The sequence below is a fragment of the Amia ocellicauda genome, chromosome 14 (assembly GCF_036373705.1).
Source record: "Amia ocellicauda isolate fAmiCal2 chromosome 14, fAmiCal2.hap1, whole genome shotgun sequence".
NCBI lineage: Eukaryota > Metazoa > Chordata > Actinopteri > Amiiformes > Amiidae > Amia > Amia ocellicauda.
Window position 1 is genome coordinate 4,320,967 of NC_089863.1, and position 14,182 is coordinate 4,335,148.

The following is a 14,182-nucleotide window of genomic DNA, read 5'->3' on the forward strand; positions in this document are numbered from 1 at the left end:
CAGTAATCAGCCCTTAATAAAAACAATGAAGTTGACTTTCATGATCTGCTTCAGGGCCAGTTTTTATTCTCTCCTTCGTGTCTAGTGGGTTATTTATTTATTTACACACCTTGCATTAATCGTATCAATCTCTAAATCGCTCTGCCTTGACAATGGCACTATTCTGATAACATAAATTGATCGATTAATTGATTTAATGTTTAGCCCCAATTCGGATCTGTCCAATCGCTGCCCTCCGCCAATCAGGGCTCGGAGGTATTTAAGGAGCTGAGTGCGGCTTCTCACTACTTCGTTTGTAGTGTTTTGAGATGGAGAAGTGTGGGATCAATGTGCGGGTCTGGGTTTGTGTCTCTGTGCTGCTGGCAGCAGCCATTGGTGTGTCTTTAGCCCAGGTTCAGAAATGTCAGGTCAGTGAGGCTGAGAAGATGGCGTGTGGAGACCCGGCGGTCAGTAGCGCGGACTGTGAGGCGAGTGACTGCTGCTTTGATCCGAGGGCCAGACAGCGCTGTTACTACAGCAGTGACGGTGAGAGGGTCGCCAGTGAAACACAGCTGCAGATCTGCAGGTCGTGCTCTTGGTGTGATTGAATCCTCGCTACAATACTGCCCTCTCCCTGCAGTGACGGTGCAGTGCACCACGGATGGGCAGTTCGTGGTTGTGGTGCCCAGGGACGTCACCACCCCTCCGCTGAGCCTCGATACCGTCAGCCTGCTGGGTGGTCAGAGCGCCCCCTGCAGTCCTGTCGGCACCACTGCTGGCTTTGCCAAGTTCCAGTTCCCAGTCAGTGCCTGCGGCAGCATCCTGAAGGTGAGCCTCTCCCAGCACTGCCAGGAGCATCGCAGCCCTGTGTGGAGCTGCTGCCTGCTGTGCCCCCTGTCTGGTGTCTAATGTGGGCTGTGATTGGTGTTCCAGGCTGAGGGGGAAGACCTGCTGTATGAGAACATGATGTCCTCTGCCTTTGACGTTCAGAAGGGGCCTGATGGCTCCATCACCAGGGACAGCCTCTATGAGTGAGTGGCTCCCTTGTGCCCCCAGTGGCCTTTCCCCTTGGTCAGGGTCCTGACTGATCCACTGCTGGCTGCTTCTCCCTCCAGGCTGACCTTCCTGTGCAGGTACTCGGGCAGTGAGCTGCTTCCTGTGGAGGCTGTAGTCTACACTGCGGCCCCCCCTCCCCCTTCAGTCGTGGCCCCGGGGCCCCTCAGTGTGGAGCTCAGGATTGCAACAGGTACTGTGCCCAGCTGTCCACAGGGCCGTGGCAGTGAATGCTTTCCAATGCATGTTGCATTCCTAATGCCCCTGCTGTTCCTCTGTAGAAGCCGTGTATGACTCCTACTACAGGGATGTGGACTACCCTGTGACCAAGGTCCTGCGGGATCCTGTGTATGTTGAGGTTCGCATCCTGAACAGGACTGCTCTCCCTATGTCTGTCTGACTGGACTGGACTGGACTGCTGCAGAGTCACTGACTGGACTGGACTGGAATGGACTGGACTGCTGCAAAGTCACTGAGAATATTAATCTGAAAGTTCTGTACAGGACTGGCACTGCCCAGAAATTCTCTCCCTGCCCCCTGCTCAGCTGTGTGTGTGTGTGTCCACAGGAGATAACTGATCACATCAGCGCAGAGCAGTTGTTGGTGCAAGTGGTCATCACAGTCCTGTGCATCACGCTGGCCGTCTACTGTGGCAAGGCCGTGCGCTGCTGCAGCCCCGCCAGCAGAATGGTAAACTGACACACTGATACCCTGGAACAGTGGCACACTGCGGGACTGGCACACTGGCACTTATTGGGGGAAGCTGTAGGATCACTATTAATATAGTGGTAGTAGCACTACCTATAGTGGTATTAATTATTATTATTATTAATATTAATGTTGATGGAAGGATTCTAATGTCGAGGTCACTGTTCTACTGCCTCTTCTTCCAATTAAGCTCTGAATTATTGAATTGATCACTCGTTACCATCCTGTGGGCTAACTTGTTGCTCTTCATCTCTCGCAACACAGCCGGTGATCACGGTGAACGCTCCTGGCCCGGCCCAGTCGCAGCAGTGAGAGGACCCGGCCACAACGCCCCCCACCCCCAAAATAAAGACTGAAGACCCACGCTACATACGCAGCCCACGTGCGAGTCCTGGTGTCCAGTGGGGGAGCGGTGACTGTTGACAAAGGAGTTTCAGTCAGCGACAGTCAGAGATGGATGACGATTGGACGAGGAACATCAGAGCGACACAGACCCGTGCCGACCCTTTCCCTCCAGCTGGGCTTGCCGTAGTGCTCAGAGCGAGGCAGTCGGGAAGCTGACGACCTCCACAATTATTTGTGTAGCAGCCCCTGTGGATGTACTTGACAACACCACCCCCTTATTGCAGTTTTACTTAATTGCTTGAGCACATTTGTCCAAGCAGAATTCACACTTTCAAAACAATGAACACACAGCCCTAAATTGAAACAGGTTGGCCAAAATGGCAGATTTAATTTGCAGATTGCACCAAGACACTCAAAACATGAAACACAGAAATCATCTTTCCATCACAACATACAACTTGTTACCTAATGAAAAGTTACTTCAATCATTTGTTTTACATAATGGCACAATAAATACTAACTACTACCATCAATATACCCTACTATGGCTAACGCACCTGTTGATATGATAATTACAGTATGTACCATAAAAGGCATGTAACCATCACAGCATGGGCTGTATTCTTTCCATGATTTTACCAAATTCAGATGGAACATCACTCAGGAGCAGGGATATCCAGAAAGAAACCACTCCATTTCACCTCTGTCCTTTACAAATGCAATGATGCTGTAGATACAGAGAATAAAAGACTCCAAGCAGACAACTCACTGCAAGAACAAAGCATCAAAAAAGCTGCACAAACACAGTATATTCCACACTCATCAACAGTCCATCAGACCTCAAGTTGTCTTGAACATCACACTGGATGTTTTCCCTCCTTGCAGGGCACATCGCTGCTCTGCAGTCCTGTGCAATGATGGTCAGCCAACCAGCATTCGTGGCATTGAGGAGGGGCCTGAGGTCACGTGAACTGAAATCACAATTGTTCCACCTCCACTCAGACAATTTCTTAATTGTATGGAAAGCAGGAGTGTATGGAGGGAGAATTTGCATCACTGTTCAGAGGTGGGCTCTAACCAATGTACTACACAGACAGGAGAGGTCAAAAGCAAGATTGTCCTGGTGTCCTATGGTACACTGGAGTGACTGAAACAATCACCCCAAGGTCCTGAGAATCTCTACAAAATGCTATTCATTTTTGAATAGAATCTCAATTCAGCATGCCACACTCAGCAGATCATTTAACAGCTGTTCTGTCAATATAATTTGCACCTTAAAACCATAATAAAGCTGCATAGAGCCTTAATAACAGTACTTCAAACATTGGGAAAGTAAAAAAAAGCCCAGAAAACACCATTGAGCAGGAGCACAGTGCCTAGTTATGGGATTGTGTATAAGATCACAAAAAGTCACTTTGTGCACCAGTTTGTTGTACACGTCTGAATGGCACATTTTCAAAACCAAACAAAAACCCATCCTGACTATGTGCATTTCACTTACAGAATTGACAAGAGGCAATTTATTTTGCCCAATAACAAATCCATATAATCCTGCCAAACACACGCCTGGGGCAGGGACTCACACTAGAAGGGTGACATTGACCAAAGAGTCAGATTTAACCATTTAGGACTAGTGGACACTACCCAGCACCCCTCCCACACCCACTGAGGTGAGACAGAGACCATTTAATTGCTTTGACTTTTATTCTCAAAGTACAGGAGACAGATTGCATTTGTACAGTAGGAGTCCTGCCCACAGACAGGGCCACAGCCCCAGCACAGCCTGCAGGGAGAGAGAGAGGGGTTACTTCACAGACCACAGCCAGCATTCGAGTCTGCTTCCTACAAGGGCAGGAAGTCAGACAAATATACCCAAGTTACTTAGGGTTTGAGCCGAGTCACGACCAACTCAGGTGTTGCATGGATATAGAGCTGGGGTCCAGTTTAAAGTGCCACTAACCCCCTCTCCAAAGGCAGCTACTGGGCAGTGTTGGGCTGAGATCGGCCCATGATGAAGAACGGGCCCAGTATGGCGTCGGCCTCCTGCACCACCCCTGCAGGGAGACAGGCAGGGCATTAGGGCCCGTGAGGGGGGGATCCATCTCAGACCAGCACAAGGTTTAAGAGTTCAGTCAGCTTCCTGCACCCACCCTGCTCTGGAGATGGGGCCCCTCGGCTCCTGCGCCTCAAGCCCCGGGCCCTGGAGGCGGGGTCACAGCTGGAGTCACAGCAGCTGCACACCTGGTCACTGCCATCCACAGACTGCCACCTTGGGAAGGAGGATTGGATTGTTGAACAGAGGGGGGGGTGGGAAGCATTTTGGAGTTGCACCAGCTTCACCCCAATAGACCACCCCCTTACCTCTGCACAAAGGAGCAGGCCTTGTTCTGGGCATCGTTCTGGGAGGCAAGCGCCATGGTCAGGTGGCAGGCGATGTAGAGCTAGAGGAGGGAGAGACCGAGGGACAGGACAGCACATGAGCGTGGGGCGGGCAGGGTCACTCACACAGCCCAGAGGAGAGCGCAGGGACTCACGGAGCTGCGGGCATCCTGGTGGAAGCGGAAGGCCTCCAGCTGCATGCGGAGACTAGAATCCTGGGGCCGTGGCAGGAAGCGTGAGCTGGATCCAGTAGCCTTGGAGTCCACAAAGCACCTGCAGGGAGAGTCTGTATTGGGCAGGGGCCACAGGTCTCAGCGAGGTGTGAATCTGGCAAGTCCTAGTCTAGGGGGACAGACAGGAGCTCACAATAGGCCCCCCAGACTCACCCATGGTTCTCAATGAAGGCGTAGCTGGGCGAGGAGGTCTGGTTCGGCTCAAGGGTGGCCACACAGCGGTCCACGAACAGCCGCAGGGGCAGGTGGCCGGTCAGGTTGACCGAGGCCTTGAGGTGCAGCATGTCCCCCAGGTAGAAGACGTTGGAGGGCCTCTGGGAGCTCCAGTCATCTGCAGGGAGATGCAAGTGTCAGTGCCAGCATTGACCACACAGGCACCACCTGGACCTCTGTAGGGGTACCAGTCATGAGCTGCAGGGAGAAGTCCAGGACATCCTCAGCAGTGCGAGTGGAGGTGAAGGGGACCCAGGTGGGCTTCAGGGCATCACTGCTCACATTGGCCGTCCTGCAGGAGAGAGGGGTCCCTCATCAGCATTTACAGCAGAGAATTGAGCTCATCGAGTCCTCCAGTCTGGAGAACTCAATCCAGCAACTTACAAAAACATGGGTTGCATCTTGGAAAGGCATGGTTTACTCTACATCATGTGTTGAAACTGGGGGGTGGGGGAAAAAAAAAAAAAAAGCACTGGCCTGGACCTCAAATCCAAACACAGCCCAGGTTTAGAGCACAAGAGGGGAGGGGTGGGAACCTGCACATCAGATCTCCTGAATGACATCAGGCCTGTGGCCAATAGGCCTTGCTCACCTGTTATAGTGGCACTCGAGTGGGATGGAGGCGTTGTTCATCCGGATGATGCCACCGGGGGAAGGGGCCGGAGTGTAGAACAGGGTGTTGGAGTACACCAGCAAGTCCTCGGTGAACTGGGGCAGCCAAAGAGAAGCAGCATTTAAGCTGGTTAACAACTCTTGCATTGCATGTCTAGTTACAGTTCAGACCATGACAATTAGGATAAATTCAGAGCATCATACTGGACAGTATATTGCAGCACAGCCTACTGGGAGGAACAGATAGGGCAGTGAAGGAGTTGCTTCTGGAAGAGCACTAGAGAGCTAAACTAGTGGGTTTTCAACCCAGGACCTGGAAGCCCCCCCCCGCCCCCCCCCTATGGTTTTGTTCCAACGGAGCACAAGAACACCCTTAAGTTTAACCAATAATTAAATCAAAGCCTTCATTTGAAATTATAAGCTTGTATAAGGAATCAACTTCTGATCAGTTACACACATTTTAAGTCAATTAAAGTAAGGGTTCAATTAAGTAATTAAGAGCTCGGCTAGAACGAAACCCAGCAGGGTAGGGAATACTCCAGATCCAGGGTTGAGAACCACTGAACTACTCGGTAGGTCCATCACAGCCAATACAGGGGTCACAAGCATCTAAGCGGACACCCAATGTGTTGGGCTCCAGCAGAACTATGCCAGGGAGTCCTGCTGGAGGGACCAGGACCCAGAGCACTATAGCGCTAGACTTCACTATACTGTGAAGGGCAGCGCCTACCGACAGCTCGCTCCCGCAGTCCTGCAGCTCGGCGGTGATCACGAACGACTCGCCCCCGGGGGAGGCGACGGTGCAGGAGCCCGGGGCGGCGGGGGGCCCCAGCCGCAGGTCGGAGCCGCTGATGGCCGTGCCCACAGCGTAGAGGTCGGCAAGCACGGTGATCTCCACGGTGGCCTCTAGGCACCGGAGAAAGACGGTCTGCGTCACGGCGCCAGCCCGGCTCTGACCTGGGAGCGCATAGTAGCCACGGCCGGACCCGGAGGAGCGCAGACCGGGGGACCCCGCTTTAGAGCGGTGCTTCAGGGGGTGGCTCTCCTTGCCTTTAACACTCAGCCGACACTGCGCAGCCGCAAACAGAAACAGCAAGCCCACTTGCCAATAAAGCGTGCTACCGAAGACTCCCATGATTGGCTCTGTTGCTTTAACCCCAGCAAGACGGTTTCAAAGCTGACAGTGCAATACTCACCTGTGGCGCCTCTGCCTATTTATACAGGTGCCGCCACTGGGAGCCAATCAGAGACCAGCCCGGAGTGGTCAGTGTGAACAGGTCCGGCCCGGCGATGGAATGCGCCCCGACACGGCCAGTCGCAGGACAACGACAGACAGGGACACAGAGTGATCAAAATATACAGATTATTATTATGATTATTATTCGTTTTATTAAATAATCACAAGGAGGCTTTAACAAAGTAATTTGTCAAGGAGGCTTCCTGATTGTATTATATTTCAAAGAATCATGTTAGCAATATTTTCATTATGACTGCAATGTACTGGGTTGATTTCGTTCAGATGTCCGTGCTCCCTGGGGTTATTAGTGGAGTGCACCTGCACTACCACGGCCACTATTATCCAATTGAATACATCGCACTTAAAGTAACTTGGTCGTCTGCTTCGAAATGGGGCTGTATTGTTATTATTTAATTTAGAGACGTCAGCTGCCTGTCAAATTGATATTTTCCACTACAGTGAATAAACGCACCGGTAGGGTGTTTCCCAGGAACACGTCACACATCAACACACAGCAGGGTGAGACAGCCCCGCCACTGTCATTTCACTGGCACCCTCATACAGAGGAGCTCGTTAAGACACATGACACGAACATGGTGCGATTTTTAGGACTCTGCATTAATTAATGCAATCAGTAATCAGCCCTTAATAAAAACAATGAAGTTGACTTTCATGATCTGCTTCAGGGCCAGTTTTTATTCTCTCCTTCGTGTCTAGTGGGTTATTTATTTATTTACACACCTTGCATTAATCGTATCAATCTCTAAATCGCTCTGCCTTGACAATGGCACTATTCTGATAACATAAATTGATCGATTAATTGATTTAATGTTTAGCCCCAATTCGGATCTGTCCAATCGCTGCCCTCCGCCAATCAGGGCTCGGAGGTATTTAAGGAGCTGAGTGCGGCTTCTCACTACTTCGTTTGTAGTGTTTTGAGATGGAGAAGTGTGGGATCAATGTGCGGGTCTGGGTTTGTGTCTCTGTGCTGCTGGCAGCAGCCATTGGTGTGTCTTTAGCCCAGGTTCAGAAATGTCAGGTCAGTGAGGCTGAGAAGATGGCGTGTGGAGACCCGGCGGTCAGTAGCGCGGACTGTGAGGCGAGTGACTGCTGCTTTGATCCGAGGGCCAGACAGCGCTGTTACTACAGCAGTGACGGTGAGAGGGTCGCCAGTGAAACACAGCTGCAGATCTGCAGGTCGTGCTCTTGGTGTGATTGAATCCTCGCTACAATACTGCCCTCTCCCTGCAGTGACGGTGCAGTGCACCACGGATGGGCAGTTCGTGGTTGTGGTGCCCAGGGACGTCACCACCCCTCCGCTGAGCCTCGATACCGTCAGCCTGCTGGGTGGTCAGAGCGCCCCCTGCAGTCCTGTCGGCACCACTGCTGGCTTTGCCAAGTTCCAGTTCCCAGTCAGTGCCTGCGGCAGCATCCTGAAGGTGAGCCTCTCCCAGCACTGCCAGGAGCATCGCAGCCCTGTGTGGAGCTGCTGCCTGCTGTGCCCCCTGTCTGGTGTCTAATGTGGGCTGTGATTGGTGTTCCAGGCTGAGGGGGAAGACCTGCTGTATGAGAACATGATGTCCTCTGCCTTTGACGTTCAGAAGGGGCCTGATGGCTCCATCACCAGGGACAGCCTCTATGAGTGAGTGGCTCCCTTGTGCCCCCAGTGGCCTTTCCCCTTGGTCAGGGTCCTGACTGATCCACTGCTGGCTGCTTCTCCCTCCAGGCTGACCTTCCTGTGCAGGTACTCGGGCAGTGAGCTGCTTCCTGTGGAGGCTGTAGTCTACACTGCGGCCCCCCCTCCCCCTTCAGTCGTGGCCCCGGGGCCCCTCAGTGTGGAGCTCAGGATTGCAACAGGTACTGTGCCCAGCTGTCCACAGGGCCGTGGCAGTGAATGCTTTCCAATGCATGTTGCATTCCTAATGCCCCTGCTGTTCCTCTGTAGAAGCCGTGTATGACTCCTACTACAGGGATGTGGACTACCCTGTGACCAAGGTCCTGCGGGATCCTGTGTATGTTGAGGTTCGCATCCTGAACAGGACTGCTCTCCCTATGTCTGTCTGACTGGACTGGACTGGACTGCTGCAGAGTCACTGACTGGACTGGACTGGAATGGACTGGACTGCTGCAAAGTCACTGAGAATATTAATCTGAAAGTTCTGTACAGGACTGGCACTGCCCAGAAATTCTCTCCCTGCCCCCTGCTCAGCTGTGTGTGTGTGTGTCCACAGGAGATAACTGATCACATCAGCGCAGAGCAGTTGTTGGTGCAAGTGGTCATCACAGTCCTGTGCATCACGCTGGCCGTCTACTGTGGCAAGGCCGTGCGCTGCTGCAGCCCCGCCAGCAGAATGGTAAACTGACACACTGATACCCTGGAACAGTGGCACACTGCGGGACTGGCACACTGGCACTTATTGGGGGAAGCTGTAGGATCACTATTAATATAGTGGTAGTAGCACTACCTATAGTGGTATTAATTATTATTATTATTAATATTAATGTTGATGGAAGGATTCTAATGTCGAGGTCACTGTTCTACTGCCTCTTCTTCCAATTAAGCTCTGAATTATTGAATTGATCACTCGTTACCATCCTGTGGGCTAACTTGTTGCTCTTCATCTCTCGCAACACAGCCGGTGATCACGGTGAACGCTCCTGGCCCGGCCCAGTCGCAGCAGTGAGAGGACCCGGCCACAACGCCCCCCACCCCCAAAATAAAGACTGAAGACCCACGCTACATACGCAGCCCACGTGCGAGTCCTGGTGTCCAGTGGGGGAGCGGTGACTGTTGACAAAGGAGTTTCAGTCAGCGACAGTCAGAGATGGATGACGATTGGACGAGGAACATCAGAGCGACACAGACCCGTGCCGACCCTTTCCCTCCAGCTGGGCTTGCCGTAGTGCTCAGAGCGAGGCAGTCGGGAAGCTGACGACCTCCACAATTATTTGTGTAGCAGCCCCTGTGGATGTACTTGACAACACCACCCCCTTATTGCAGTTTTACTTAATTGCTTGAGCACATTTGTCCAAGCAGAATTCACACTTTCAAAACAATGAACACACAGCCCTAAATTGAAACAGGTTGGCCAAAATGGCAGATTTAATTTGCAGATTGCACCAAGACACTCAAAACATGAAACACAGAAATCATCTTTCCATCACAACATACAACTTGTTACCTAATGAAAAGTTACTTCAATCATTTGTTTTACATAATGGCACAATAAATACTAACTACTACCATCAATATACCCTACTATGGCTAACGCACCTGTTGATATGATAATTACAGTATGTACCATAAAAGGCATGTAACCATCACAGCATGGGCTGTATTCTTTCCATGATTTTACCAAATTCAGATGGAACATCACTCAGGAGCAGGGATATCCAGAAAGAAACCACTCCATTTCACCTCTGTCCTTTACAAATGCAATGATGCTGTAGATACAGAGAATAAAAGACTCCAAGCAGACAACTCACTGCAAGAACAAAGCATCAAAAAAGCTGCACAAACACAGTATATTCCACACTCATCAACAGTCCATCAGACCTCAAGTTGTCTTGAACATCACACTGGATGTTTTCCCTCCTTGCAGGGCACATCGCTGCTCTGCAGTCCTGTGCAATGATGGTCAGCCAACCAGCATTCGTGGCATTGAGGAGGGGCCTGAGGTCACGTGAACTGAAATCACAATTGTTCCACCTCCACTCAGACAATTTCTTAATTGTATGGAAAGCAGGAGTGTATGGAGGGAGAATTTGCATCACTGTTCAGAGGTGGGCTCTAACCAATGTACTACACAGACAGGAGAGGTCAAAAGCAAGATTGTCCTGGTGTCCTATGGTACACTGGAGTGACTGAAACAATCACCCCAAGGTCCTGAGAATCTCTACAAAATGCTATTCATTTTTGAATAGAATCTCAATTCAGCATGCCACACTCAGCAGATCATTTAACAGCTGTTCTGTCAATATAATTTGCACCTTAAAACCATAATAAAGCTGCATAGAGCCTTAATAACAGTACTTCAAACATTGGGAAAGTAAAAAAAAGCCCAGAAAACACCATTGAGCAGGAGCACAGTGCCTAGTTATGGGATTGTGTATAAGATCACAAAAAGTCACTTTGTGCACCAGTTTGTTGTACACGTCTGAATGGCACATTTTCAAAACCAAACAAAAACCCATCCTGACTATGTGCATTTCACTTACAGAATTGACAAGAGGCAATTTATTTTGCCCAATAACAAATCCATATAATCCTGCCAAACACACGCCTGGGGCAGGGACTCACACTAGAAGGGTGACATTGACCAAAGAGTCAGATTTAACCATTTAGGACTAGTGGACACTACCCAGCACCCCTCCCACACCCACTGAGGTGAGACAGAGACCATTTAATTGCTTTGACTTTTATTCTCAAAGTACAGGAGACAGATTGCATTTGTACAGTAGGAGTCCTGCCCACAGACAGGGCCACAGCCCCAGCACAGCCTGCAGGGAGAGAGAGAGGGGTTACTTCACAGACCACAGCCAGCATTCGAGTCTGCTTCCTACAAGGGCAGGAAGTCAGACAAATATACCCAAGTTACTTAGGGTTTGAGCCGAGTCACGACCAACTCAGGTGTTGCATGGATATAGAGCTGGGGTCCAGTTTAAAGTGCCACTAACCCCCTCTCCAAAGGCAGCTACTGGGCAGTGTTGGGCTGAGATCGGCCCATGATGAAGAACGGGCCCAGTATGGCGTCGGCCTCCTGCACCACCCCTGCAGGGAGACAGGCAGGGCATTAGGGCCCGTGAGGGGGGGATCCATCTCAGACCAGCACAAGGTTTAAGAGTTCAGTCAGCTTCCTGCACCCACCCTGCTCTGGAGATGGGGCCCCTCGGCTCCTGCGCCTCAAGCCCCGGGCCCTGGAGGCGGGGTCACAGCTGGAGTCACAGCAGCTGCACACCTGGTCACTGCCATCCACAGACTGCCACCTTGGGAAGGAGGATTGGATTGTTGAACAGAGGGGGGGGTGGGAAGCATTTTGGAGTTGCACCAGCTTCACCCCAATAGACCACCCCCTTACCTCTGCACAAAGGAGCAGGCCTTGTTCTGGGCATCGTTCTGGGAGGCAAGCGCCATGGTCAGGTGGCAGGCGATGTAGAGCTAGAGGAGGGAGAGACCGAGGGACAGGACAGCACATGAGCGTGGGGCGGGCAGGGTCACTCACACAGCCCAGAGGAGAGCGCAGGGACTCACGGAGCTGCGGGCATCCTGGTGGAAGCGGAAGGCCTCCAGCTGCATGCGGAGACTAGAATCCTGGGGCCGTGGCAGGAAGCGTGAGCTGGATCCAGTAGCCTTGGAGTCCACAAAGCACCTGCAGGGAGAGTCTGTATTGGGCAGGGGCCACAGGTCTCAGCGAGGTGTGAATCTGGCAAGTCCTAGTCTAGGGGGACAGACAGGAGCTCACAATAGGCCCCCCAGACTCACCCATGGTTCTCAATGAAGGCGTAGCTGGGCGAGGAGGTCTGGTTCGGCTCAAGGGTGGCCACACAGCGGTCCACGAACAGCCGCAGGGGCAGGTGGCCGGTCAGGTTGACCGAGGCCTTGAGGTGCAGCATGTCCCCCAGGTAGAAGACGTTGGAGGGCCTCTGGGAGCTCCAGTCATCTGCAGGGAGATGCAAGTGTCAGTGCCAGCATTGACCACACAGGCACCACCTGGACCTCTGTAGGGGTACCAGTCATGAGCTGCAGGGAGAAGTCCAGGACATCCTCAGCAGTGCGAGTGGAGGTGAAGGGGACCCAGGTGGGCTTCAGGGCATCACTGCTCACATTGGCCGTCCTGCAGGAGAGAGGGGTCCCTCATCAGCATTTACAGCAGAGAATTGAGCTCATCGAGTCCTCCAGTCTGGAGAACTCAATCCAGCAACTTACAAAAACATGGGTTGCATCTTGGAAAGGCATGGTTTACTCTACATCATGTGTTGAAACTGGGGGGTGGGGGGAAAAAAAAAAAAAAGCACTGGCCTGGACCTCAAATCCAAACACAGCCCAGGTTTAGAGCACAAGAGGGGAGGGGTGGGAACCTGCACATCAGATCTCCTGAATGACATCAGGCCTGTGGCCAATAGGCCTTGCTCACCTGTTATAGTGGCACTCGAGTGGGATGGAGGCGTTGTTCATCCGGATGATGCCACCGGGGGAAGGGGCCGGAGTGTAGAACAGGGTGTTGGAGTACACCAGCAAGTCCTCGGTGAACTGGGGCAGCCAAAGAGAAGCAGCATTTAAGCTGGTTAACAACTCTTGCATTGCATGTCTAGTTACAGTTCAGACCATGACAATTAGGATAAATTCAGAGCATCATACTGGACAGTATATTGCAGCACAGCCTACTGGGAGGAACAGATAGGGCAGTGAAGGAGTTGCTTCTGGAAGAGCACTAGAGAGCTAAACTAGTGGGTTTTCAACCCAGGACCTGGAAGCCCCCCCCCGCCCCCCCCCTATGGTTTTGTTCCAACGGAGCACAAGAACACCCTTAAGTTTAACCAATAATTAAATCAAAGCCTTCATTTGAAATTATAAGCTTGTATAAGGAATCAACTTCTGATCAGTTACACACATTTTAAGTCAATTAAAGTAAGGGTTCAATTAAGTAATTAAGAGCTCGGCTAGAACGAAACCCAGCAGGGTAGGGAATACTCCAGATCCAGGGTTGAGAACCACTGAACTACTCGGTAGGTCCATCACAGCCAATACAGGGGTCACAAGCATCTAAGCGGACACCCAATGTGTTGGGCTCCAGCAGAACTATGCCAGGGAGTCCTGCTGGAGGGACCGGGACCCAGAGCACTATAGCGCTAGACTTCACTATACTGTGAAGGGCAGCGCCTACCGACAGCTCGCTCCCGCAGTCCTGCAGCTCGGCGGTGATCACGAACGACTCGCCCCCGGGGGAGGCGACGGTGCAGGAGCCCGGGGCGGCGGGGGGCCCCAGCCGCAGGTCGGAGCCGCTGATGGCCGTGCCCACAGCGTAGAGGTCGGCAAGCACGGTGATCTCCACGGTGGCCTCTAGGCACCGGAGAAAGACGGTCTGCGTCACGGCGCCAGCCCGGCTCTGACCTGGGAGCGCATAGTAGCCACGGCCGGACCCGGAGGAGCGCAGACCGGGGGACCCCGCTTTAGAGCGGTGCTTCAGGGGGTGGCTCTCCTTGCCTTTAACACTCAGCCGACACTGCGCAGCCGCAAACAGAAACAGCAAGCCCACTTGCCAATAAAGCGTGCTACCGAAGACTCCCATGATTGGCTCTGTTGCTTTAACCCCAGCAAGACGGTTTCAAAGCTGACAGTGCAATACTCACCTGTGGCGCCTCTGCCTATTTATACAGGTGCCGCCACTGGGAGCCAATCAGAGACCAGCCCGGAGTGGTCAGT

General features: G+C 52.1%; 4 protein-coding genes across 4 annotated transcripts; 2 read left to right on the top strand and 2 right to left on the bottom strand.

Moving 5' to 3' along the window:
• The first annotated feature begins 292 nt into the window (after nt 1-292).
• Nucleotides 293-2,644, top strand: LOC136768366 (zona pellucida sperm-binding protein 4-like). The gene is made up of 7 exons (XM_066722537.1): nt 293-525; nt 620-807; nt 913-1,010; nt 1,095-1,225; nt 1,314-1,390; nt 1,600-1,722; nt 2,005-2,644. The coding sequence occupies exons 1-7, from the start codon at nt 309-311 to the stop codon at nt 2,050-2,052; spliced, it is 882 nt and encodes a 293-aa protein (XP_066578634.1). The 5' UTR covers nt 293-308; the 3' UTR covers nt 2,053-2,644.
• Nucleotides 2,645-3,770: 1,126 nt separating this feature from the next.
• LOC136768365 (zona pellucida sperm-binding protein 3-like) lies at nt 3,771-6,719 on the bottom strand. The gene is made up of 9 exons (XM_066722535.1): nt 6,253-6,719; nt 5,503-5,618; nt 5,099-5,202; nt 4,851-5,028; nt 4,620-4,737; nt 4,447-4,526; nt 4,236-4,354; nt 4,046-4,139; nt 3,771-3,868 (listed from the first exon to the last, which is right to left on the bottom strand). The coding sequence occupies exons 1-8, from the start codon at nt 6,655-6,657 to the stop codon at nt 4,063-4,065; spliced, it is 1,197 nt and encodes a 398-aa protein (XP_066578632.1). The 5' UTR covers nt 6,658-6,719; the 3' UTR covers nt 3,771-3,868; nt 4,046-4,062.
• Nucleotides 6,720-7,683: 964 nt separating this feature from the next.
• On the top strand, nt 7,684-10,035 carry LOC136768368 (zona pellucida sperm-binding protein 4-like). Its single transcript, XM_066722539.1, has 7 exons — nt 7,684-7,916; nt 8,011-8,198; nt 8,304-8,401; nt 8,486-8,616; nt 8,705-8,781; nt 8,991-9,113; nt 9,396-10,035. The coding sequence occupies exons 1-7, from the start codon at nt 7,700-7,702 to the stop codon at nt 9,441-9,443; spliced, it is 882 nt and encodes a 293-aa protein (XP_066578636.1). The 5' UTR covers nt 7,684-7,699; the 3' UTR covers nt 9,444-10,035.
• A 1,126-nt stretch (nt 10,036-11,161) lies between these two features.
• On the bottom strand, nt 11,162-14,110 carry LOC136768367 (zona pellucida sperm-binding protein 3-like). Its single transcript, XM_066722538.1, has 9 exons — nt 13,644-14,110; nt 12,894-13,009; nt 12,490-12,593; nt 12,242-12,419; nt 12,011-12,128; nt 11,838-11,917; nt 11,627-11,745; nt 11,437-11,530; nt 11,162-11,259 (listed from the first exon to the last, which is right to left on the bottom strand). Exons 1-8 carry the CDS (start codon nt 14,046-14,048, stop codon nt 11,454-11,456), a joined length of 1,197 nt encoding a protein of 398 aa, XP_066578635.1. The 5' UTR covers nt 14,049-14,110; the 3' UTR covers nt 11,162-11,259; nt 11,437-11,453.
• Between the last annotated feature and the right edge of the window lie 72 nt (nt 14,111-14,182).

Coding starts and splice junctions, on each gene's coding strand:
- LOC136768368 (XM_066722539.1), top strand. CDS start 7,700: ATGGAGAAGTGTGGGATCAATGTGCGGGTCTGGGTTTGTGTCTCTGTG. Junction 8,617..8,704: donor GGAGCTCAGGATTGCAACAG/GTACTGTGCCCA, acceptor GTTCCTCTGTAG/AAGCCGTGTATGACTCCTAC. Junction 9,114..9,395: donor GCAGCCCCGCCAGCAGAATG/GTAAACTGACAC, acceptor CTCGCAACACAG/CCGGTGATCACGGTGAACGC.
- LOC136768365 (XM_066722535.1), bottom strand. CDS start 6,657: ATGGGAGTCTTCGGTAGCACGCTTTATTGGCAAGTGGGCTTGCTGTTT. Junction 5,029..5,098: donor CTCCCTGCAGCTCATGACTG/GTACCCCTACAG, acceptor ATCTCCCTGCAG/ATGACTGGAGCTCCCAGAGG. Junction 4,738..4,850: donor GCCTTCATTGAGAACCATGG/GTGAGTCTGGGG, acceptor CTCTCCCTGCAG/GTGCTTTGTGGACTCCAAGG.
- LOC136768367 (XM_066722538.1), bottom strand. CDS start 14,048: ATGGGAGTCTTCGGTAGCACGCTTTATTGGCAAGTGGGCTTGCTGTTT. Junction 12,594..12,893: donor CTCGAGTGCCACTATAACAG/GTGAGCAAGGCC, acceptor TCTCTCCTGCAG/GACGGCCAATGTGAGCAGTG. Junction 12,420..12,489: donor CTCCCTGCAGCTCATGACTG/GTACCCCTACAG, acceptor ATCTCCCTGCAG/ATGACTGGAGCTCCCAGAGG.
- LOC136768366 (XM_066722537.1), top strand. CDS start 309: ATGGAGAAGTGTGGGATCAATGTGCGGGTCTGGGTTTGTGTCTCTGTG. Junction 808..912: donor CCTGCGGCAGCATCCTGAAG/GTGAGCCTCTCC, acceptor TTGGTGTTCCAG/GCTGAGGGGGAAGACCTGCT. Junction 1,011..1,094: donor ACCAGGGACAGCCTCTATGA/GTGAGTGGCTCC, acceptor TTCTCCCTCCAG/GCTGACCTTCCTGTGCAGGT.